At 41.9% G+C, this 26,395-nt stretch overlaps 1 protein-coding gene across 1 annotated transcript; it reads left to right on the top strand.

Annotated features, from left to right (window-relative positions):
• Nucleotides 1-1,043: 1,043 nt before the first annotated feature.
• Nucleotides 1,044-24,496, top strand: MEIOC (meiosis specific with coiled-coil domain). Its single transcript, XM_054014423.1, has 8 exons — nt 1,044-1,134; nt 2,190-2,318; nt 8,613-8,773; nt 12,150-12,254; nt 13,917-15,792; nt 20,001-20,135; nt 23,172-23,352; nt 24,060-24,496. The coding sequence occupies exons 1-8, from the start codon at nt 1,129-1,131 to the stop codon at nt 24,302-24,304; spliced, it is 2,838 nt and encodes a 945-aa protein (XP_053870398.1). The 5' UTR covers nt 1,044-1,128; the 3' UTR covers nt 24,305-24,496.
• The last annotated feature ends 1,899 nt before the right edge of the window (nt 24,497-26,395 follow it).

The raw sequence follows: 26,395 nt of genomic DNA, 5'->3' as shown, positions 1-26,395 counted from the left end.
TACCGTACTCGCTTACTTTCACCTCTACTGATAGGGGTGGTGGATAGGGCAGTGCCCTGGTGTGTGGGGTCACTGACAGGGGTGGTGGGCAGAGAACTGCCTTGGCATGTGGGATCACTGATGGGGCAGCAGGCAGAGCAGTGCCTGGTGTGCGGGGTCAGTGACGGGGACAGGGCAGGGTAGTGCCTGGTGTGTTGGGTCAGTGGTGGGAGGGGGCAGGGCAGTGCCTGGTGGGCAGGGTCAGTGACGGGGGCAAGGGCAGGGCAGTGCCTGTTGTGGGGTCAGTGGTGGGGGTGAGGACAGGGCAGTGCCTGGTGTGTGGGGTCAGTGGCGGGGGCAGGGTAAGTGCCTGGTGTGTGGGGTCAGTGGTGGGGGTGGGAGGGTGGGCAGGTCAGTGCCTGGTGTGTGGGGTCAGTGGCGGGGGCAGGGTAAGTGCCTCTGGGTGGGCCATGACACTTGTGCACAAATTGCAATGTAGAAAGCCCTAGCCAGGTAACCTCTGCTTCCCCCTCCCGACCCGTTAGCCAATCACCTTGTTGGGTTTCTAAACCCCTCTGTACCCATGACCAATGAGCAGCCACCCTGTTTTTGAGCGGGAAAGGGCTGCAGCGGCTGTAACCGTCCCCGACTAATCTCTGGGTAAACAAATCATTTGACGATTTCCCATTGGCTGGAAGGTAGCCAATCAGAGAGTGGAGGTCACGAGATCAACTGGGATAGAGTAGGGGGAAATGAGTCGGTTCGTGATGCGCGTGTCGGTGGGAGCGGCGTGCGAGGCGATTCCTCATTGGTTAAGTGGCGGCCGTCGCGGGGCTCCAAGGGAATCTCCTATTGGCTTTCGGGAGGTCAATGCCCTCGTGGGTTAGGGTATCACGAGGCGTTAGCGCCTCGAGGGAGTCAGGCGGTTTGTCATTGGCTAGATGGGGATGGCCAATGCTCTGGGGTAGTCTGCGCTCGAGAGCTGGCCCCTCCCGCGCTGTGGTGTGAGGGGTAACGGCCGCTTAGCGCCATCCTCAGTCCGGCAGAGGGGAGCGGCGGCGGCTCCGGGCATGGGGGGGATCCCGCTGCTCAGCCGCCCCTGCTTTCCCTGAGTGGTATTGTAGTCGGGGCTCCGACCCTTCGGCGCCCATGGAGGTGAGGGGGACGAGTGGGGGGGGGAGGAAGGAGTCAGGGAATGGATGAGGTAGGGCGGGGCATGGGGGGGAGCTGAGCCTCGGGAGGGGGGGTCCTAGGTGTAGGCATGTGGGGCTGGAGGGACAGAGCCCCAAGTGGGTCTCCGTGCCCGTGGCTGGGCGGTGAGATATCCCCTCATAGCGACCCTCCCACAGACAGGTTGGCGGGTGGTAACCAGGTGCCTTTGGTGGGCTTGGGTAGCTAAGCCCCTCGCTTGCCCCACCCCTTCTCTAGCCCACGGGGTCCAAGCTGACTGTCAGAAATGCCATCCTCCCTGGCCTGCAGGCCTTCTCTCCCCTGTGCCCAGCCCTGGCAATGAGCTGTGGGAGAGCGGCTGCTGACACAAAGTGACTTATGGCCGGTCTGGGCCTGCTTCACCAAAGAGGTCCCCACGCACCACTCTCATTATGACTTATGGTCAGACTGTGGGTGCTCGGGTCTTGAAAATCTAGCTTGATATATAATTGGCAATGGGAGGATCACCCAGACTAGGGGGTCTTCTGGCAGCACAGAGATGGTGTACTGGTGCCTATGCCACCCCCTTTTTGCTGTTGAAAGGGTAGTGTCTGGCTTCCTTACACCTGGCAATTTCCAGGTGCCACTTCAGCCAAGTCAACCCCAAAAGGCTCCTTGGGGCATTTGGCAAGTGGCATAATTTAGAGCTTTCAAGGTGTTCAAAATTATAGTGGGTGAACAGCCTGCCATGTAGGTGGCCCATGAATGGGGGAGTGCAGAAGCCAGTTTGTATCGGGGCCCTCTCCCCCAGCCCCTCTATGCAGTCTTCATACTTAGTCAAGGATCTGACCCATTAAATTAAGGGAAGGATTAATTTGGACCATTAGTATATAAAAGGGTTTTATTCTTCTTGTCAGGTGAACGATTTGCTGAAAACCACCTGGGCAGAATCTGCAGGCAAATTTAGAAGAGTTAAACAGTTTGACATCAGAGTAAAATTAAAATCTTTACTTGGGTTAATGTGTAATTGTGCCTTTCTACCCCATTCTTTTTATACATAGCCTAAAGTTGCATTCAGAGGCACCAATCGCTGTTGGAGTAGCGCAGAAACCAGTGGAAGGCTAACTGATGTATTCAATAGTGTTATCATGACAGGCTCCAGCTCATTCTATGATTGCTACAAATTACAGGTTCAGCTACTTATTTCTAAATAAATGTATATTTTACAGGCATTTGTTTTCAGTAAGAAACACACCAAACTATTGTTAAATGCATGGACAGCAGAGTATAAACAGTTTAGTTTTGTTTGAGTGTCTGCTTCATACCAACCCTTTATTTGAAAGGATGGTACTCAATTGAAGGAGTTTTTTCTTTATGGTGGCAATAATGGAAGATGACAGCTATTTTCAGCTTATATTCATTCTTCTATTCCCCTTCTTTCCCTGCCAAAAAGAAAGGGATGTAGTCCACTACCCTTCCCTTAATTGTCAAAAATATATAAAACAAAGAGAATTCCCCCCAAAAAGATATTTCAGTTTGAAAACTGCTTTAGAATAACACAAATGAGCTTCCTGTTAACTGTTTTTCTGTTGTCTGATATATTAAACCTATAATTTGTGATGATTAAAAGAAACTTGATTTATTATTACTTATTTATATAGCAGTAGTACTCAATGACCCTAGTCAAGAGCAGCTCCCCATTGCATTATACAAACATGAAAACATGGGGCTAGATCCACAGAGGTACTTAGGTACCCACTGTCTCTTTAAGCACTTACGTCTGACCTTCTCAGAACCGCTAAGCTGCTGCCTGACCCCATATTTACCTAAAGTCCCATGGCACCTGAGAGTATGTCTGAACTGCAATGTAAGCCCACGCTCTAGCCTAACCATGTGTCTACTCTGCAGTTACACTAGCCTAGAGCTGGAGGGTCCAAGCTCAAGTTAAGCCAGGACCCAGGGTTGGAGCCCTATTGCTTTGCAGGGTAGATGCAGCCCTGCTTGACTCAGGTCCTGGGAGTCAGCTGGAAGTATCCCATATTTCCATGGGACAACTTCCTTAGTCCTCTCTATCCCAACAATGTACAATCCACACTGTTGAAAATGGAAACCACCCCCTGACCCCCACCTTTGCAAATGGCAGCAGCTCAGGTCAGTGCAACCCATTCTTTTCTGATCACTAAACTGCACGTACACTGTCAGCCTCCTGAGCTTGAAATGGAGAGTGAACTGATCAAGCCTTTTGCAAAGCAAGCTGCTTCCTGATAACATGGGTGTGGGGGGGGTGAGAGGAGAGATAGTAAAGTTTTCCCACAGTGCACCATGGTCCTAGGGATAGAGTTGTCACATTTCAGGGGGAGTGGGCACTAGGGACTCTGGGATATGGTTTCTCTGGCCTGTGTGCTGCAATGTGGTTGCCAGAGCCCTAGGTTCAAGCATGGATTACAAAAGTCTTAACATAGGGTTAAAATACAATTTAGACACTCAAGGTTAGGGTTCCTTAACATGGGTCAGATGGCTCGAGTCCCACTAGCCCTGGGCTTGCATTGCAGTGTAAGTTACCACCTATAGGCAAGCTTACAGCCTCTTAAATTTTGATGCAGCTGTGTAGCTAACAAGCTGCAGGGAGCTCTTGCTGAACCTCCAGCAGCCTTAAGGTGGGATTCTCAAACTAGGTATTTTCCCCACCTGTCCTGTCAAGGGGGCCTGATCCCGTAGGTGTCCTCAGGGCATGCATAATACCTGGTACTTGTTACTAAAGGCAATCAGCTTAGGAATCCCCTGGCCTTATGTTTAGAGCACTTACTGAGGCTGTGGGAGACATAGCTGTAAGACCCTGCTCTGCCAGATTTGGAAGAGGGAGTTGAACCCAGGCCTCCCACATCATAAGTAAGTGCCCTAGCCCCCAGTCTCATGGGGTTTTTTTGGAATGGGTCTGTCTCAATTTCTGTTGAGCTGTTCCACTTTATAAATAATTGATTGCACCCATGTGAGACTGATTTGGATACTGGTTAGGGCACTCATCTGAGATGTGGATGATCTGGGTACAAGTCCCTGCTCCAAATCAGGCAGAGTAGGGACTTGAACCCAGATCTCCCACATAACTGCCCTAATTTCCATGCTATCAGCTATGATAGAGTGGTGCTCTAGTTTTTCATGATAAATGTCTGTGTTTTGTCTGCTAGGGTATGGGCTGAGCTGCCTAGGTGCCTAACGCCAGAAGAGGGTTCACAGTTGAGTATCCTGAGTGGAAATAGATGTCTCACTCTAGCCTGTCAATCAGATGCCTAGAGGTCCCGATCAATGGCAGTTAGGCCCCACCCCTCAGATATCAGGGACTTGAGACCCAGCCTTTCTTTTGCATTTCACTCCTGGGTAGTTTAGGTGGCTTTCTGTTAAGCTTACTGTCTTCTAGGATTTCTTCCTTAGGCTCCTAACTCTCACCATGTGTTGTATGGGGAGCCAAGGTGCCTAGGGGATAGGGATTGCAATGCCTAAGTACGTTTGTGGATTTAGTCTATAGTCTCTACCTCTAAGAAAACAAGTGATATACAAGGGTAGAGGAAGAAATATAGTCATATATACAACTGATATATATTTGTATTTTTAAAAAATATTATTAATAGAGAATGATAAATTATCCCTATCCTGCCTCTTAATCTGTCATTAGTTGGCTGCTTCCTCATATATATCATAGCCAAAGTGGGTCTTGAGGAAAAAATCAAAAGGAGGAGGGTGCAGTAGACATACAAGTAGCTCAGATTGAGCATTCCATATGTACTGGGCAGTGTGGAAGAGGGCCCAGATATGTTTGTGTGGAAAGCGGACAGATGGGTAAGGTGCAGAGAATGTTATGAGTGAAAAAGATTTTGGAGGAAGAATCAGGATTTCAGCTTGGCACTGTTTAAGCTGACAGCAAGACATGCAAAAGGAGATGTCAGATATGTTAAGATGTGGGATTGGTTGAAGGGAAACAGGCCAGGAGTGTAAAGGTAGATCTTTGAGTCATCATCTTAAAGATAATAGTTGAAATTTTGAATACAGAGTTCACATAGATAGTGAGTGTAAAGGGAAAAGAGGCTGGGGTGCCAAAGACTGAGAGGTTTCAGAGTAGCAGCCGTGTTAGTCTGTATCCGCAAAAAGAAGAACAGGAATACTTGTGGCACCTTAGAGACTAACAAATTTATTAGAGCATAAGCTTTCGTGGACTACAGCCCACTTCTTCGGATGCATATAGAATGGAACATATATTGAGGAGATATATATACACACATACAGAGAGCATAAACAGGTGGGAGTTGTCTTACCAACTCTGAGAGGCCAATTAATTAAGAGGGAAAAAAAAAAAACTTTTGAAGTGATAATCAAGCTAGCCCAGTACAGACAGTTTGATAATCAGTGTGAGAGTACTTACAAGGGGAGATAGTCAATGTTTGTAATGGCTCAGCCATTCCCAGTCCTTATTCAAAGCGGAGTTGATTGTGTCTAATTTGCATATCAATTCTAGCTCAGCAGTCTCTCGTTGGAGTCTGTTTTTGAAGTTTTTCTGTTGTAATATAGCCACCCGCAGGTCTGTCACTGAATGACCAGACAGGTTAAAGTGTTCTCCCACTGGTTTTTGAGTATTTTGATTCCTGATGTCAGATTTGTGTCCATTAATTCCTTTGCGTAGAGACTGTCCGGTTTGGCCAATGTACATGGCAGAGGGGCATTGCTGGCACATGATGGCATATATCACATTAGTAGATGTGCAGGTGAACGAGCCCCTGATGGTATGGCTGATGTGATTAGGTCCTATGATGATGTCACTTGAATAGATATGTGGACAGAGTTGGCATCGGGGTTTGTTACAAGGATAGGTTCCTGGGTTAGTGGTTTTGTTCAGTGATGTGTGGTTGCTGGTGAGTATTTGCTTTAGGTTGGGGGGTTGTCTGTAAGCGAGGACAGGTCTGTCTCCCAAGATCTGTGAGAGTAAAGGATCATCTTTCAGGATAGGTTGTAGATCTCTGATGATGCGCTGGAGAGGTTTTAGTTGGGGGCTGAAGGTGACAGCTAGTGGTGTTCTGTTATTTTCTTTGTTGGGCCTGTCTTGTAGGAGGTGACTTCTGGGTACTCGTCTGGCTCTGTCAATCTGTTTTTTCACTTCAGCAGGTGGGTATTGAAGTTTTAAGAATGCTTGATAGAGCTCTTGTAGGTGCTTGTCTCTATCCGAGGGATTGGAGCAAATGCGGTTATATCTTAGAGCTTGGCTGTAGACAATGGATCCTGTGGTGTGTCCTGGATGGAAGCTGGAGGCATGTAGGTAAGTGTAGCGGTCAGTAGGTTTCCGGTATAGGGTGGTATTTATGTGACCATCGCTTATTAGCACAGTAGTGTCCAGGAAATGGACCGCTTGTGTGGATTGATCTAGGCTGAGGTTGATGGTGGGATGGAAATTATTGAAATCATGGTGAAATTCCTCAAGGGCTTCTTTTCCATGGGTCCAGATGATGAAGATGTCATCAATGTAGCGCAAGTAGAGTAGGGGCGTTAGGGGACGAGAGCTAAGGAAGCGTTGTTCTAAGTCAGCCATAAAAATGTTGGCATATTGTGGGGCCATGCGGGTACCCATAGCAGTGCCGCTGACTTGAAGGTATATATTGTCCCCAAATGTGAAATAGTTGTGGGTGAGGACAAAATCACAAAGTTCAGCCACCAGGTTAGCTGTGACATTATCAGGGATACTGTTCCTGATAGCTTGTAGTCCATCTTTGTGTGGAATATTGGTGTAGAGGGCTTCTACGTCCATAGTGGCCAGGATGGTGTTTTCTGGAAGATCACCGATGGATTGTAGTTTCCTCAGGAAGTCAGTGGTGTCTCGAAGATAGCTGGGAGTGCTGGTAGCGTAGGGTCTGAGGAGAGAGTCTACATAACCAGACAAGCCTGATGTTAGGGTGCCAATGCCTGAGATGATGGGGTGTCCAGGATATCCAGGTTTATGGATCTTGGGTAGCAAATGGAATACCCCTGGTCGGGGTTCTAGGCATGTGTCTGTACAGATTTGTTCCTGTGCTTTGTCAGGGAGTTTTTTTAGCAGATGGTGATTTAGGTGTTGGAGGACCTACCAAATGAGATATCGGAGAAACAGTTTGAGAAGTAGGAGAACAAGAGAGGACAATCAAAAAAGGAAACAAAGAGCTCAAGGAGGAAGCTGTGATCAAAAGCAGTAAACAAGTCAGGAAGGGTGAGGTTAGAGTATAGCCCTTGATATTTGACCAGAAAAAGATAGAAACATTGATGAGGGCTATTTTGGTGGAGGAGAGAGAATAAAATCCAGACCGAGGGGAAACAGAATGAGGTTCCAACAGTGGTGGAAGAGAGGAACTTGAGGAAGACATTATAAATTGCTCTTTATTTAGCAGTGAAGCAAGATAGTGTGGTTGGAAAAGCAGGTGATTTCAAAGTTGGGGGGATTTATTGTAGCTTAATCTTTTAAAATAGAAGTTCTTTTTCTTTTCCAGATAGTTCTCTGCATTCTTTGGAAATATTTACACCAGCTGTCTTTTGTCTTTCAGTTAGTTCCATGCCCCCCTTAATAATGTTGTCTAAAAGAGTCTTAGATTCAAGATTTAAGTCATAGATTCCAAGACCGGAAGGGACCATTGTAGTCTGATTTCCTACAGGCCATAGAACTCCAAAATAATTCCTCGAGTATATTTTTTAGAAAAACATCCAATCTTGATTTTAAAATTCAGTGATGAAGAATCTATCACACCCCTTGGTAAATTGGTTCAGAATCTCAGTACTCACTATTAAAAAGTTATGCCTTATTTCTAGTCTGAATTTGTCTACTTCAACTTCCAACCATTGGATAAGGTGTGAGGTCAGCTGGTATAGTACCTATAAACATATGTAGTGTAAAGGAATGTGCAGGTATTTTGGGCCCCAAATGTAGCCTGTTTATCCAAATAAATTTTACAAAACCTTTTTGTTTTCATATATTAAGAAAATTCTGTGAAAACATGTTTGTTTTTTTTAATGTAAAGATTTGTCTGCAGTGTTTGCAACCAGAACATTGAAGCATCCCCCTACTGTAGGAGAACCATAAACTGAAACTTACTGAAACGAATTCCATTGTCCAGCACTATATGGAATTAGTTATTAAAACTGAGAATTTTACAGGTATAATTTATTAGCAAAACAGGTAAATAACTTATTGATTGAATCCCAATAATAAGACACTGAGTCTTTGAGCTGGCAAAGAGTGAATTTCACTCTGCTGTGTGAAAATGTGCTGAGCTATGATCAATGTCATTTAATTGTTATAGAATAATTTCCTGTTGTTGTCCTTCGTGTCAGTTTTATAAACTAATTGCCCTGTTCACTGTTCATAATCTCACCCTTGCCCCCCAAGCATGAACCCAGTTACAGCATTGTACAGTGAAATAAATTACAAGTTTATATGTTTTATATTAATCTGTTATTTTATTGCATTTAAAATACAGAATGAAGACAATATAGACCTAAATCAAACATACAGTTCTTCACTTTCTACGTCGTCAGAATATTCAACTTCTGTTGACTCTTCTCTCTTATATGCACCATGGTCTACATATGGAGATGATATTAAACAATCTGCTGTTTCTCAGATTAGTGTAAAGAACAGGTATGTTATTTTAATAAGTCATCCTAGAAGAATGAGCATCTACTTCTTAAAGGGAATATTTTTTGTCTGATTTAGGGTAAAACTTTCGAAGGGACCTTGTCACGCTGTCTGGAGTGGCTCACTACTGTGAGTGCCTATCTCAGGGCAGCCTGTCAGAAAACAAGAGCAGACACCCCAAACTGGTGGTATAGTCTATTATATTTCACCAAGTCAGTAAAAAATGTGAACTGGATCACTATACTAGTCTTACCATGGAGTCACTGATAGTCCCCTTAGACTCTCCAGCCTTTCTTGTCATCCAGACAAACTGAATTTAGTGGTGATAGTTACATAAACCAAAAATCATACCACATCACGTTTCTCCCAGTCGCAAAGCACGAGTCACTTACACCCAGATCCATTGATACTCCAGATCTTACACCAAAGACAACACTGCCAGCCAATTCTATAGTAAACTAACTATTGGTTTATTAGCTAAGAAAAAAGAATGAATTATTGAGAAGTTAAAGCAGATAATATATCAGGGGTCGGCAACCTTTCAGAAGTGGGGTGCCGAGTCTTCATTTATTCACTCTAACTAAGGTTTCGCGTGCCAGTAATACTTTGAATGTTTTTAGAAGGTCTCTTTCTATAAGTCTATAATATATAACTAAACTATTGTTGTATGTAAAGTAAATAAGGTTTTAAAATGTTTAAGCTTCATTTAAAATTAAATTAAAATGCAGAGCCCCCCGGACCAGTGGCCAGGACCCAGGCAGTGTGAGTGCCACTGAAAATCAGCTCGCTTGCCGCCTTTGGCACGCGTGCCATAGGTTGCCTACCCCTGTAATATATAATAACACGTGAGTCAACGTTTGTAAATCCAAAATGATAGCATAGATGTAGTAATCTGCCAGTTTCCCAAAAATCTTTTCAGGGCTACCCAAAATAACTCTGGGGATCTCCATCTTCATGTTCAGTTATTCTGCCCTCTTAGAATCCAAACAGTCCAGAATTGAAGGATCTTCCTTTGAATCAGTACTTATAGCTTCTTCTCCAGACAACAATCTGATAAGTGTTTTTACTCACACAATGGCCACTTGCTTTGTAATTAGCATTTCCAGTTACAGTGCTTCATTAGCATTTCACAAGATTTCTTTGAGTAATTTAGCAACAAAGAGTCCTGTGGCACCTTATAGACTAACAGATGTATCGGAGCATAAGCTTTCGTGGGTGAATATCCACTTTGTCAGACGCATGTAAGGGAAATTTCCAGAGGCAGGTATACCCACTTCGTCAGATGCATGTAATGGGGAAATTTCCATTACAAATTTCCATTACTGCATCTTTGGGCACCTAAATATCTGTGAAAATGTGGCCCTTAGGAACTTAGGCCCAGAACAAGGTGCATATTGGCCTCTTTAGGCACTAAGTCCACCATTCAGATGCCATCTAATCCTGTAGGCATCTAAATTTTTGCAAAGTGGCATTGTCAAAGCTGTCTAAGCCCTGACACCACCCCTCAGTTAATAAGCAACTCGGAGCCCTAGCTCAAGTCGAAGCCCTAACTAGGCAGGGGATTACCTGTCCACCAGTGGAGCCAGATTCTGTAGGCCTGCTCTGAACTAGAGGTCTGCTCAGGCCCAATTTGAGAACCCAGCCCAAGAGTGTCGAGTCATTTTTGGACCTGACCCAGACCCTAGTCAGTTCCGCTGCCTCCTGCCCATAGGTCAGCATTGGCTGTGTGCCCTGCTGCCTTGTTGCACGTGTGTGCTGCTGAGTGAGAGCTGTCTGTGTGCCCTGCCAGCTACTTCCACCTTGCCATACCTGCGTGTAGTGGAGTGAGAGGCACTGGGACTCCTCAGCTCAGCACAATTCACAGCAAATATACACACCTCAGCGAGATGGTGGCAACCAGCATGACTGGTGTACACAGCTGCCTCCACGACAACCCCACGGGCTTAAGGAAGAGAGCTGACCCAAGTCTGAGAGGGTCCAGTTGTTTTCCTACCCAACTTGTAATCAGGTCCCATCAGGTTGCAGGGCTCTACTTTGAATAGTTCTAAGTTCTGATACCTGTCAGACATTCTAGCAAGAGGGCCATTAGGGGGGTGAGCAGCACAGTACATAGGGCAAGTGTAAGAGGTATCAGGTGTGAGCAGGAGGTGGAGGAGGGAGAGAGAGAGATATGTTGTTTCAACTGCTAGCATAGGCGGTGGGTATAATAGGCCAGGGCAGGATGCTGGTTGCAGGTTGGGCGGGGAGGGAGTTTTTGCTTATTATTATGCTCCATGCAGGTTCCAGGGCAACTGAGGAGGTGGTATCTGCTATTCAGTGTCCTGGGTTCATCAGTAATCTCCCTGGACTCTAGGGAGATTGTTGATAAACCCGGGAAGCTGAGTAACACACACACCTCCTCAGCTCCCCTGGAACCTGCATGGCGCATATCAAATACTCAGGGTCTTCTTCCGGAAGAGAGAAGAAACGAGCTTTTCCCACGGGGCAGTTTGGGGTCTGGGGAGGCACGGTGCAGCTGGGGGTGGGAGGCAGGAGGCTCAGGGCTCCAGCTGGCCCAGTGCTCCTCTGGCTGAAGTGGGGTGTCTCGGGACTCCGGCTGCAGTAGGGTTGGGGGGAAGGGGGCAGAGCCGGGGGCTAGCCTCCCCAAAGAGGGGCTCTACCCACGACTGCTAGGGCATGGGCTACCTAAGCAGCTGACCTTGCTTAGCTGCCTAAATCCAGAAGTCTGTTCACAGTTGAGGGTCTCAAGCCAGAGGTTGATGCCTCCATCCACTTATCAGCCATGCGCACCAGTTCAGTGCCTAAGCCCCTCTTCTCTCCCTGTCCCTCTCCTTGGCATTTCACTCCTGGCTATCTTAGGTGTCTCCCTGCTTAGCTTGCTGGCTTCTGAGGAGCCTTTCCTTTAGGTATCTAAATTAATACAATACAAAGCATGGGGTGCCTGAATACCTAGATCTGAGCTGAGAGACTGTATTGGCAAAAAGTACTTTTACACACGCAACTGTTTGTAATTGTAAAAAAAAAAAAAAGACCGATATCGATAGACCTCTTTGTTTTTTTTTAATGTAGGACAGTTTGTTTTTGCACACTGAGCCCAATATTGTAAAGTGTTGAGTAACCTCAATTCCGTTGAAGTCATTGAGTTGAAGGTGTTCAGCAAGTTTCAGGAGCAGGCCCTATGTCAGTACACCCTATTTTTGCTCTACACAAGATAGATTCATTTGATTTACAAACCAATTTTAGAATAAAGGAACATAAAGACTGTAAAATGAGTAGTCTCTGGTGGCCATATTTGAGATTTTCACTGAGCCTTTTAAAGAGAGAATTCAAAGGAGGTAATTATCCAAATGTTTATGATTTTTTTTTTTTTTTTTTTCAGGATTCAAACTGAGAGAAATGATTACGGCAGTGAAACAGACTTATATGGACTTGTATCTAACATCTTGGAAGAACAAGATAAATCACAGCCATATTTTGCTGAGGGGTTAGTATATTGCTGTACATGGACTACTAATCTTCCCCCTCCCCTTGCAGAAGCGTTTCCCTTTCTTTTTCAGTTTGCTTGTTTCAGTAGCCATTTCTGCATTTACTGGTCCCGGAGGGAAGCTTGCAACTTCTGCAACCCATTTCAAACCCTACTAAAAGATGGGTGAGCTTACTAAAAGCGATACTCATTTTTGACCAGCTATTCAAATACTCCTTTTAGATTTTCACTTTCTTTGTAGCAAGTGCTGTAAATACCAATTCCTCTTCATGGCATTCTGGAAATGTCTTATGCAAATATTATAACCATGTCCCATTGAATCCTGCAGCCTTGTGCTAATTTCCTACACCAGAATTGATTTAAATTCAAGGTTAGAATTTTTTTTTTTTTTCAGTTAAATGAAATGCTCAAAACAAGCAAGTATAATTTTTTATTTTGCTTTTTCAATAAATTTCATTAATATTTGAAAAGATGGGGAAAAATCCTACATGCAAACTGTAGAGCATAAAATATTCCTTTTAGTACTACCTATGCAGAATTTGGTAATTACCTAGCTTTCCAATTAATGCTTCATAGATAGAATAAGGTTAGAAGAGACCATTATGATCATCTAGTCTGTCTAAGGCCCCCATTTGAGCGCCTCACAATCTTTAAAGTATTTATCCTTGGCGAACTGCTGTGAACGACATATTATTCCCATGTTACAGATGGGGGAACTGAGGCTCAGTGAGACTCAATGACTTGCCAAAGGGCACATAGGACATCTGTGGTTGAGCAGGAAATTGAACACAGATCTCCAGAGTCCTAGACTAGCATCTGAACCACTGCACCATCCTTCCTCTCTGATCTGCATAACAGAGGCCAAAGAATTTTACCCAGTGATTCCTGCATCTAGCTCAATGATGTTTGGTTAAAAGACCTCCAAGTGAAGAATTTACATAAAATACAATTAGAAATGGAGCTCTCTTTTCAGTGTCAATTTTGTGGTCTTTCTACATGGTTTAATGATTTTTAGGTGTAATTCTAATCTTTACAGTCTGCTTATTACTTTACTGATAAGTCCTTCATTTTTTTTCTCTGTGTTACTCCACATAAGCAGCCAAAGTTAGTGGGCTGGCACATTCATACTCCTTCATTTATGCTCAGTGGTTTGATTTGCCTGCAGGAGACAGTGAGATAATGTAAAGCACAAGCACTCCTGAAGATGTAATCAAGATAGTACAGAGAAGCCTTATGATCTGAGTACCAAAAGGTGGATTTGGGGGTATGGTGGTGGTTTGGGAGTTATTTTGCAAGTTAAAATAAATACAATGGTCATGGAGTATCAGGATCTGTGAGTGCTATATTTCCATTTGAGCAGTGTCAGATGGCAAATCTTTCTCCAGTGTGATATATGTATATATTGCTGCATAGACACAACCTAGCCCTTTGATGGAATTGTGCACCAGTTGGAAGCAGCCCTTCAGTTTAAAGGGAATGTTGAGTAGATGATAAAAGAAAGATGATGGTCATGATAGTATATTGGGATATGGAATGTATAAAATACAGGGGAAATGGTGGGGGATCTAAGGGAAGAAGAGAGATGATCTCTCTCTTTCCTCTGCTCCCTGGGAGGAATACCAAGGACAGAACTGTAAATACATGCTTGTTTACCTCTTCTAGGACCTGCTCCTCAAATTTAAAGTCAGTATGGCCTGTGAACACAACTAGATTTGCAGACCACCATGACCTGTTGTCGGAATCAAAAAGGCCTGTAGTTGCAGCTGTCTCTCAACAGGTTTTTTATACTGGTGAATCCATATCTGCTGCTGAAAAACCATGCTTGCACAGTGGCAATCTAGCATCACAACAGAAAATAGATGAACTTTATCATGGGTTTACTAGTATGGACCTGGAAGAGCAATGGTTGTACCCTTCTAGGAATGATCATGCCAGCTGTTACAACATGCAGACCAATGAGAATGCTAAAACACCTCCCTTACAAAGCTATTCATATATCAAAAACTCTTTTATACCACAAACGGGTTTTTCAGAAGTAATAAAAGAATCAGGAGCAGATACTTATTCATATGGAAGAGATAAAGTGTGTGCCAAAGGGCCTGAAGTGCAGTTACACCAAAAGCGGGCAGAAATGTTTATTCCACAACTTAACAGATACAGTGAAAATGCAGATTATTGTAGATACCCAGAATATTCTCATCCCAGTAAAGCAAAGCATAATAAAAGTACAAACTTCAGTGTCCAAGATAGTAAAACGTTAACAAATGGAATACCTGAAGCACCAGCTGTGGATACAGATACCTACACTAAATTATTTCAAGTTAAACCAGCAATTCAGAAAAAAATTGAAGATACAATTCCAGATCAGCAGAACTTTACTTTTTCTAAAACTACAGGACTCTTGTCAGAAAAGCAGTTTGGAAATGAACAATCATTTACCACTGACTTTGGTTTAAAATCTGAGTATGGACTAAAATCTCATGCAGCTTGTCCAGGAAGTAGTGATTTTGCAAATGCCACCGAAAAACAACTCTTTTCCAAATCTGATTCCCAGAATTCTGAATATTTTAAATCACTTACCTTATTATCAAACTCAGCAACCACGTCAGCAGGCACTAGTGTAAGGCCAACTTGGATGAATATTCAAACTAAAAACAATACTTCTGTCCTGTACCAGAATCCAAGCACCTTGATGAAGTTGAGTAACCATCTGTCTGCTACTCCAAAAGGTTCCAATAATTCTAATGATTTTTCTCAATTGTCATCTTCAAATTTAACTTTAAATGGTAACTTGTTTCAGAAATTCTGCCAAGAAAATCCTTCAGCATTTTCTAGTTTTGATTTCAGTTATAATACTGCAGAACGAATTCAGCCTGCTAATCTTATGGAAGGACTAACTAAGACTGGAGAAGAGAGTCTCTTTGAATCAGTTACTGATAAAAAAATTAAGCAGTCAAATGGTTTTTGTGAGAACTATTCAGCTCAACAATATGGGATCACTGAAAATTTGAACAAACACAACTTCCAAGCTAAGCCACAAAGTGGACATTATGATCCTGAGGAAGGACAAAAACATCTAGATGGATTGCCACAGAACACATACCAGGATCTGTTGGAGTCTCATGGTCACTTTAATAGCCACAGACAGGGAAGTGGAGACAGCAATATTGTCAATAGCCGTGTAAATCGCACACAGGCTTCCTGCTTTTCAAACAATTATATGATGGGAGATTTAAGACGCAATCATAACTTTCAGCAACTTGGTTCTAATGGGTTTCCCTTGCGATCCACTCATCCATTTGGCCATTCAGTTGTTCCCCCGATGGATTCCTATGATTTGTTTTCTTATGATGATTTAAGTAATTTATATCCTTATTTTAATGAAATGGTGTATGGTGATGGTTCTTTCTCTGGTTTTGTACCAACATTTGGCTTTCAAAGACCAATTAAAACTCGTAGTGGGCCTGCCAGTGAACTTCATATTAGACTGGAAGAATGTTATGAACAATGGAGAGCATTGGAAAAGGAAAGAAAAAAGGTAATAACCAGAGTTATTTATACAAAAGAGTTCCATTATACTATGACATGACAATCTCTATGTTCTGTAGATAGCAAATTTAAATCTAGACGGTTCTTACTGTGTTAAGGTTTGAAAGTGATGAAGTCCTAAAATGGGGGTTTAGGGAGGAAATTAGCTTTTTCTGCAAAGTGGACTGAAAACAGGAAATACAAAGTTAAATCTTAATATCTGTGATTATGTGCATTGCCTGCAGCTTCACAGTTAAACTTTAATTGAGTTTTGCACCTAAAGCAGCGGTTCAACTTCTCTTACATTATATTTTTCATATATATCTTCACCAAAACTGCAGCTTTTACTGTTTGAGTGTACAGTGAATTTCCAGAGAATTTACAAGTATTTCCATTAATTCGTTTAGGAGTTAATTTTAAAATTGATCCTTTAAGAAATTTAACAACCGGTGTCAAACTTTTTTTAACCCCTAACGATCTTTATAATGGAATAGCAGACTCTTCAAACTTCTCTTACAGTTAAACTCACTGGAATCTTGGGCACAAGCTGTATTTGAGGACTTATTTAGAATTACAAGTAATTTTTTGTCATTTTTCATAAATGAAATTTTGCCCTTTAGCAAAGGCTGAAGAATAACGTTCTTCTACAGAGAAGTCCGTAAAGATCTGCCTTCTTTCTAAGGGTATGCCTACACAGCATTTAGCCGTGCAGACAGTGCTTTGAAGTTATGGCTCAGTCTGGAGCTCAGGCTCTGAAGCCCAGCCTCAGCAGGGGGCTGGGCTTCAGAGCCAGAGCGCCAGCCTGAGCCATAACTTAAAAGTGCTGTCTACACAGCTATATTTAGAGTGCTAATGCAAGCCCCTGTAGCCTGAACCTGTCGAGCTGGGCTGGGAGACTCACTCTTGCATGCTCCAAAATGCTGTGTCGACATACCCATAATGGCTGCCATTTCCAGTTGTTCTCAGTGGGATTGAAGCCACAGGCTGTCCCTAGAAAATATGAAACTTTCTCAGTTAAACTTGTTGATCTTCACCATCTGACACCATAGGGAGCCTTCCATTAGGGAAGTTTAGCTAATGGGAAACAATGGGCCTCTGGCCCTGTTGAAAGAGCAGTTCTTCCTGAGTTTTTGTAAGGAAACTCCAGTCTCTACTGAAAGAGAAACTCTTACGAAAAATATTGATTAAAATTACCATTAATCCCAAATATTTATTTTCAAAATCTCATTGTTGCACCAGTTTTGCTAAAGGGCAGGAGGGAGGAGGAACTTGTGTGTGTGTGTGTGTGTGTGTATGTATGTATGTATGTGAGAGGGAGAGAAACAGACAGAGGGAGCAGTGTGTCTGTGCAGAGGGGGAATGCTGAAAGTGCAGGAGGAAGAGGGAAACTAAGTTTGTGTGTCTGCAGAGCAGTATAGTGAGGCTCAAGAGATAGGGAGAATTTGGTGAAACAAAGCAATTGTAAACCTAGCTTATCTGGCCAGTATGCTCTGGCTGCATTGTGCTGCTCCAGAGCGGCATAAAATGGCCACAGTGTATTGGTGAATCTGGTCATAAAAGTTAAAAACAACAACAACTTGGTTCGAAAAATTTCATATTTTCAAATCATTAAAATATCACATGGTAATGTTCTCCCTGAGTGTTTTGTTTAATATTCATATATGAAATTTTGAAGTAAAAAATAAGGAAATTCCAGACAAAAATTGTTAAAATGGAATTAAGATTGAGAATACATACAATTAATTCTAGATAAAGTACATTGCAGGGATGTTGTTATCCAGAAACCAACCATTGTTAACCCAGGAAATTTGAGGCAAGGTTTAAACTTTAAAAAATCCAAACAGGAAATGCAGTTACTCTGTCCTATCGTGACACCATTAATTTAATCTGGGACCACAAACATTAAAATCCCTTAATCTTACAAGTATTTCATGGTACCTCTACAAAGAAGAGTTAAGAAAGTGCTCTAATTCTGCACTTTTGTACCTTAATTTTAGGTTTCTTATAAGTTTAACCATACTTCTTGAATTTCTTTGTTTAAAAACACTTGATTTGGAGATAATTGCAACATCCCTGTAATGTATTTTATCTGAAATTACTGATATGTACTCTAACCTTAGCTCTATCTTGAAGTAGTTATTTTTGTCTGGAAATTAATTTAATCAATATTAAAATATACATGAATCAGCCATATCCATTCTATCAAAAGCAAGTGCAGTTATGAAAATGGGTTCTTGATACTGTGATGCATACTGTTGGCAAAACTGGTGTCCAGTGCTCATAGTTTGAGGATACAAATTTTACAGCGAGAGCTAGATCCACAAAGGGATTTTGACATCTAAGTCCAAAGTTTAGATCCTCAAAACCCAGCTCAGTTGCTGCCTCACCATGTAGGTGCCTACATTTCTGCCAGTAAAGTTCCCCGGCACTTAAATATTGAGACAGAGAATGACTCACTGTCTCTACAGCCCAGTGTTCAGGGCGGTCACCTGGGAGATCCAGATTCCAGTCCCTGCTCCTATGAATATTTAAGTATTTTATACAACGTGGAACAGTTTTAAAGGGAGAGATTGAGAGGGCCTACCTCAGAATAGCCTATAGTCTGGTGGTCAGGGCACTCTCACCTAGGAGGTGGGAGACCTGGGTTCAAGTTCAGATTTTGGAATTAGGCAGAGTGGGTACTTGAAGCTGGGTTTCCAACATTCTGGAGGAGTGCCCTAACTATTAGACTATAAAATGGGGCATGACAACAATCACCTTCTCCTCACTCTCTTTGGGAGAAAGGGCTGACCTATCTTAGGCGTCTAACTCAGGAGAGCATTAGGTACCACACTAGAATTAGGTACCTAACTCCCTTTGAGGGAAGCCAAGGCCCCCACCTCTCTCCTTGGCATTTCCTGCTGGCTAGCTTAGGCAGCTCGCCGATCAGCTTGCTGGCTTCTGTGAATCCCAAATTAAACTAAATTGGGAGGAGTGGTAGATATGCTGAAGAGTAGGGATAGGATACAGGGGGACCTAGACAAATTAGGGGATTGGGCCAAAAGAAATCTGATGAGGTTCAACAAGGAAAAGTGCAGACTAGGGACCGAGTGGCTAGGCAGCAGTTCTGCAGAAAAGGACCTAGAGGTTACCATGGATGAGAAGCTGGATACGAGTCAACAGTGTGCCCTTGTTGCCAAGAAGGCTAACGGCATTTTGAGCTGTATAAGTAGGAGCATTGCCAGCAGATCGAGGGACGTGATCATTCCCCTCTATTCGGCATTGGTGAGGCCTCATCTGGAGTACTGTGTCCAGGTTTGGGCCCCACACTACAAGAAAGGTGTGGAAAAATTGGAAAGAGTCCAGCAGAGGGCAACAAAAATGATTAGAGGGTTGGAGCACATGATTTATGAGGAGAGGCTGAGGGAACCGGATTATTCAATCTGCAGAAGAGAAGAATGAGGGGGGATTTGATAGCTGCTTTCAACTACCTGAACGGCGATTCCGAAGAGGATGGATCTAGTCTGCTTTCAGTGGTAGTAGATGACGGAACAAAGGGAGGGATAGCTCAGTGGTTTGAGCATTGGCCTGCTAAACCCAGGGTTTGAGTTCAATCCTTGAGGGGGCCATTTAGGGATGTGGAGCAAAAATCTGTCTGGGGATTGGTCCTGCTTTGAGCAGGGGATTGGACTAGATGACCTCCTGAGGTCCCTTCCAACCCTGATATTCTATGAGTCAATCTTAGGGATTTAATTCCCTATACATTGTTCAGGGAGCCCAGGTGTCTATCTCAGAGCTAGGCAACTAGGCACCTAAATGTTAGAGATTGCAATCCTGAGTCCTCTTTGTGGAACTAGCCCTAAATACTTAGTTTAAATACAGTCATTCTAGAAGCTCCTTTGAAGTGGATGGGCAGCTTAGTCTTTTTAAATGACAGAGGATTGCCAAATCCACTTTGGGAGCTAGTGATCTGGTGTTAAGTGTCTGCTCAATGACCAGACTGAATGCTAGCCCAAACTAGGAGTTTTCAAGCCACATGATTTCTACAACTATATGCATTTCAGCCCCTACTTTTTTTTTTTTTTTTTTTTTTTTTTTTTAAGAATTTTTAGGAGAAAAGCTTCCTGGGGGAAAGATACCACTCTTACAATCTGATAGTTTATTATTGTTCACTATAAGAATAATTAGACAACACACTTCATTAATATCACAAGAAAACTAAGTCATATTTTTTCTCAGACTGAATCTGCTCTTGCCAAGAACTACCCAGGGAAAAAGGTTTCCAGTACTAACAACACTCCAATTCCAAGGTTGACATCAAACCCATCAAGAGTTGATCGCTTAATTGTGGATCAGCTACGTGAACAAGCCAGAGTGAGTTGACTAGTAATACATAATTTTATGCCATTTAGATTACTTATATACTTGTCATAAGTGGAAGCAGAGCCGGCTTTAGGAAGTGCGGGGCCCGATTCGAACAGTTTTGACGGGGCCCCGGCAGGGATGACTGGGAAAAAAAAAAAAAAAAAAAAAAAACGTAAAAAAACATGTGGGGCTTGTACTCACCGGGCGGCACTCGTAGTCTTCGGCGGTTTGTCCTTCACTCGCTCCCGGTCTTTGGTGGCACTGAAAGACCTGCTGCCGAAGACCCAGAGCGAGTGAAGGACCTGCCGCTGAAGTGCCGCCGAAGACCCAGAGCGCTGCCGGGTGAGTAAAAATTAAAAAGGAGCCTCTAGCCAGGGAAGGGATTCTCGGCCACTTGCCCCCACCCCGGTGGCCCTGCCACTGGGCACGGGGCCCGATTCGGGGGAATTGGTGGAATTGGCCTAAAGCCGGCCCTGAGTGGAAGTCCTCATGAAACATGTATTCTTTACAATTAAGTAAAGTTAGAAAGGATATCTTGAAATGAACTCAAACTACAGAACTCATAAACATATAAACTTAAGAAGCGGCAACACTGCTGTTCTCCTGTCCCTTTGAATTATTACTGTAGAATGGTTCCCACCGTCCCTAGCAACTGATTTTATTTACCCTTTGTGTGAAGGTGTTCTCCCCCAGTTCCTTAACATAAATGTGAGGAAGGTAGGCTTAATTTATGTCCTAGTTTTTGACTCTCCCATCGCCCGCCTACCACTGTAAGTTCTGTCACCTATATGAATACCTTTCATAATTTTAGGTCTCTTTAGATTCATCATTACAAAAAAGCCCAAATCCTTTAATATCTAGCATAACTTAGATTCTTCAGGTTTGGTATCATTGTCTTGTACTACATCCTTTCCCAAAGACGGCCAGTGTAGCACACAGCATTCCAATTTAAGTCTGAATCCTACTGGAATGGTATCACCCTTTTTTCATACTTTATTCTGCTAATGAAACTTAGTACTGTGTTTACTATTTTTACTTCTGTTGTGTAATGGGATTATCAGAAAATGTTAATGGACTAGATAACTGCCATAGCCAAATGTTCTCCTTTTCTTTATTTCAAGAAGTAAAACTGATTTTGAAGTATGCTATCACCATTTTACAGTTTCATACCCCAGAGTTGTTTAGAATAGTACAACTCAATTCACTTGACATAACACTGTAGTTTCCAGTGGGGTGGAACATGATGCATCTATTTATAGACAGATTTACAGCCCAACTGCCCAACAATTTGGGATATGAAGGGAATTAAATAGAGGAGAAGTATAGGTGGACCGCATGTAAATGCCTAGCTTGGGACTTTGCTAGGACACCAGGATCAATAAGTAGAAGTCAGCCATCCTACAGTCTGGTTGGGTTGCTCATGTTTCGTTTAGCAGGTTCACTTCTTGTTTTGAACTGCAGAAAGTCATTAGAAAATAAGCTCAAATACTTAAAATAACAAACTGCGTGATGCTTACAGGTTTCATATTTGTGTGATCGACGATTTAAAATACAGTGGTTGTGATGGAATAAGGGATAAGAACATTTGTAGAGGGTTGAGGGGCTGAAAAATCATTGAATAAGAATAATAGATGCTGAAGGGATAGGCAGATGTACTGCGGCTGGTGAGTGGACAGGGATTGAACCAGGGGCATCGGAAGCTTCCTAACAATGGGGGGCCACCGGTGCCCGAACTGTGGCCTCACCACCCTTGCGCCGCCTCGAGGCCCTGCAACTTCTCCCCGAGCCCTCACACTGCCTCTTCCCCTGAGATCCCACATCGCTCGTCCTTATGGCAAGTAAAAAGTGAGGGGACCCTGGCCCTCGCTGTTCTGGCGCCTCTGGATTGAACATAGCTGAGAATTGAGGGCAAGCAGTGTATAATTGATAGTGACTGGTTGGAAGGACTGCAGGCAATGGTTTGTCGTTTTTTTTTTTTTTTTTTTTTTTTTTTTAAATTAACTAATAAGATGCATGTTTCCCCCACTCCCTTACGATTATGTGTTCTTGTTTTTTTAGATTGAGCTTTTTTGCGGTAGGGACCAGGACTCCTGTGTTTGGAAAATACTTAACATGTAATAGGTGGTACCAAAATTGAAATAATAAAGGAAGGGTATTGGCGCTTTTTTTTTTTTTTTTTTTAAGGAGAATGCTATTTACTCTCAGACTTGCTCATCTGTGATGGAAAACACAAAGAGTAACTGACAGTTTTGTAAAACTCTATAAATCGAAATGTGATAAGGAGCTTCTTCCACAGCAGAGGGATTTTTCCAGCTTTGTTCCACATTTCAAAGGTGGACCCGGGAGAGATGTTTGAGATTTTCAAAAACTGTACAGGGGTTTTAGCACACTTACCTCTTCAATTACTAATGGAAGAAATATTGCTAAGTAGTCCACACTGTCCTAAAAATCTCAACCGTTGCTTTTAGCAAAGCATTTAAATTGTTTTTAAACAAATTTCAGCCTTGACGCTTTACTAACGTGGTTCTTAGTCCTAAAGTATGTCTTCTCAGCTATAGCAGTAAGTTCTCAGGGAAGCTTAACAAGTGTGCTTAACAGGAGGAGCTGGCATTCAGCTTGTGTCTACTCCAAAGTGTGGAATGAAGGCAAAGGCTAAGATTTTCAAAAGTGACTGGTAATTTTGGGTGCCTGATTGAGACTCAGTATAAGGGGCTGACTTTCGGAAAGTGGTGAGCACCCACTTTCTGAAAATCAGTCCCTTTTTAAAGGTTTCCCAATGTGTGTACCCAAACATTGAGGCACCCAAAATCACTAGTTAATTTTGGAAATCTTGGCTGAAAAGCCCATCAGTACTGGGTTTTTTTGTTTGTTTTGTTTTACTATCCCCAAACCAAGCACTGTTTGGCTTCTTGTTTGGAGAAGATAAAATTACAGGTAAGGATTTTACCTATTTTCAAAAGCATAACATTTTCTACTTCAGTTTAATTTTCACTTAAGTCTAGATGAAGACAACATGATCAATAACAGATATAAAATGTTCATTAGGTGGTGACTTTACTTGGAAAAATGGAACGTCTTCGCAGTTCTCCCCTTCATGCTAATATCTCCACTGCTCTTGATAAACATCTGGAGGTAATTCATATAGTGCAGTCACGTAGAAAGGATGAAATTATAAATGCTTCAAATCGGCAAAGGCAAGGAGCTCCGAGATGCCAAGATGACAGAGGTATAAATGTCCTTCTGCAGTCTCCTATTGTAGCAGAATAAGTCTAAATCTATCATAATTCCATAATAATAGGAAATAGTGGTTTTTTTTTTTTTTTAACTTTTTCATTTTTATTGTGAGACTGAGCTTTTGACTCAGGAAAAATGGCAGAATTTTTCTATGGTTTAAACTGATCCCTTTTAGCTAGGAATGTAGAGTAAAATTTTTGAACAGTAGGTAAATGTAATTAACCAATTTATAAGAGGTTAGCCAGGAGGTAGATATAAGTAGCGAGTTCATGTGCTAAGCAAGAGGTTTCTATATTGAACTCATCACTCTAGTATCAGAGGCCCAGTTTCAAAGGTATTTAGGCATCAGGAGTTAGGTGCCAAAGTACCTTGGAGGATCTGGGTCTAAGTGCCTAAAATCATTTGTGCCACTCCCACTTTCTGATTTAAGGTGCTATATTGATAGACTCAAAAGGGAGTCCCACCCATCCTCATAGGGCAGCAATACAGGGTTCTGAGTGTTCTTCAGGAGTTTATCTAATCTCAGTGACAAACATTTCTCAAATGAAAAAAGAACAGGAGTACTCGTGGCACCTTAGTACTCCTGTTCTTTTTGCGGATACAGACTAACACGGCTGCTACTCTGAAACCAATTTCTCAAATGGTGTCTTAATATTAACAATATTTAGTGGACGTGTAATACCCTTTTCTTCTCCACAGATGTTTTTGCCCTCGCTTTGGCAATTAAAGAGATGAGTGTAGCAACACGCAAAGCACGTACTACCCTTTGGTGTGCACTTCAGATGACCTTACCAAAAACTACCACTATAGCTGGACAAGTAGATGTGGAGAAAGCTTTTCAGGAGATGGTACAGTCTGAAGATAAAGCATGTGAAAATATGAACAGCAGCAACCTCTTGAATCAGAGAGGTGAAACAAACAAACAAACACTAATGAAATGTTAACCCATACAAGAGTAAAATTTGCAGTGTGGGTTTGGCAAGACACAGTGTACTGTGAGTATTTTAAATGAACTCTTAAAGCTTGACAAATTAATTGATTTTCTTCCAAATTTAAAGTTAATACCTGAATGAAGCAAGTTCAGCTTCTCCAAAAAAAAAAAAAAAAAAAAAAAAAAGGTCCAATTTCTAACTAATTGGAGACTAACAACCAGACTAACCCACTGAACTAACAGGTTATATTAGCAGCTTCAGCAATACATTAACTTGTCAGATTTGTTAGTTTAAGTAATGTGATGATTTTAACTGCCACTCTGCAGTGCAGGTAAGCACAGTGTGAAATTCTTCTAAGTGATAAGTTTCTTTTAGGTTTGCCTTAGTAAACATGTTTTCAAATAATGAATCTGTGACTGTAACCCACCATAGGCTGCAGTCTAGTAACAGACAAGTTTTGATTGTGATGTAAAAATGTTTTCCTTATCAAACTAATACCTGGAAACAGGAGGAAAGCAATGCTAAACATACCCAGTATTAATGTAAAAATTAAATATTTAAAATATTGACATATTTATGAATTTGAAATTTTAGAATCTAAATTTATGAAAGGAAATGCACCAGATTCTCCTAAATTAGTGATATTATAAAACTGCCATTGTGAAACCATGCAATGTAGTGAAGGTAAAACTTGTTCAAATCATTTGTGCATATTCTTTAAAAAAATTATATCTCTGTTTTAAAATATTTAAGTGTAATCAAAACATTACATTTACACAATCTGAATCTTAAAAAGCTGCAAAGCAGCTGAAATAATGAGTATTGTTCTTATACCCTTGGTTTAATACTTTTAAAGAGGGTATCACGAGGTTCTGAAATGTATTTTTTTTTTTTAAAGTTACTTTTTAGCTAGTTTGGTTTGAGATTGGTTAGCATATCTTTTGTTAAATGTATTAGTTTGCTTCTGTATTTTTGAAAGCTATTGAATGCTTGGCTTTTTCTGTGTTCCTTATCTCAATATCTTTGTATTGAATGTGAATAATTTATTCATTAATATGAAATATTGATATTATGTGGCTCAGGAGATCTTGGGTTTTAACAATTCTAGCATGGAGTTAAACTATAATGTGTGGATTAAATTTATTGAGCTATCCTTGGCTAGATACACTGATACTTTAAATATCTGTGTTCTTCTTAGTTTTAGAAATCCTGGTATGCAAAAAGTGTAATCACACCACATAAATTGTCTTTGGATGATGTGAGAGAGAAACTGATTGAGAACGCAGGATAAACTGTAGTAGAACTATTTTGATCATTGATATGACTTACAGTACTGCCAAAATTAATTGCATAGGGGCAGCAAAATATAATACAACATCATACCACAGTAGTCACTGCACAAAGACTGGTTAAGTTTGACGTAAGACATGTTGGATGTTATGAAAACAAATATTGTACTGAATTTAGTCTGGTAAGAAATAAAGTAGCTTTCGTTGAAAAGTGTTTTTACTCTGCATGTGCGTATATGAACATGTTTTAGCGAATTAGACTCTTTATGTGCATGTTGATATAATGAAGGCTAATTTTATATTCTCATCAGGAAATGAGATTACTAAACTATGTTGAAAGGGGTGATGACAGTAAAATTACAGTACTAAAAGAATGCCAGCATTGTAATCAGTTTAAATATACCATAGAGAACTAAACATTTTTGCAATGGATCATAAGGGTTTTTTAATTGGATTGCACATTAACTGTGGTTAGTAAAAGCCAGAAGCTGGCAGAGCTGCCTACTTGAGGAATCAAATAGATCCAGCTGAAATTCTGGTATTACTACTGGTGGGAGATTTCATTTTTTTTGTTTGGGGGGGGGGGTGAATTCCCTAGCATAGACACAGTCAGACTCTTTGGGGTAAGGTAAAATGAATCAGGAAGTGAGATTCCTTTTCTCCTGCTTACCTTAACTCAGTTTAGATGCTGGGAATTCCACAAGTAGTATACAAAAGAGGGAGCTTTAGGGTAGATGCCAAACAAGCCCTGAACATTGCTGCTGCATGAGATCTGCCATACAAAGGCAATGTCTTTCTGGCTATTGAGTCTGTA

Source organism: Malaclemys terrapin, chromosome 25 (genome assembly GCF_027887155.1).
Source record: "Malaclemys terrapin pileata isolate rMalTer1 chromosome 25, rMalTer1.hap1, whole genome shotgun sequence".
NCBI classification, from domain to species: domain Eukaryota; kingdom Metazoa; phylum Chordata; order Testudines; family Emydidae; genus Malaclemys; species Malaclemys terrapin.
This window is presented reverse-complemented; position numbering and strand designations above follow the sequence as displayed.

Bases quoted from the DNA above. Each gene is read 5' to 3' on its own strand.
- MEIOC (XM_054014423.1), top strand. The intron at 2,319-8,612 runs GTTCAGCTACTT...TTTAAAATACAG, and splicing joins ATGATTGCTACAAATTACAG to AATGAAGACAATATAGACCT. The intron at 20,136-23,171 runs GTGAGTTGACTA...AATGTTCATTAG, and splicing joins AGCTACGTGAACAAGCCAGA to GTGGTGACTTTACTTGGAAA.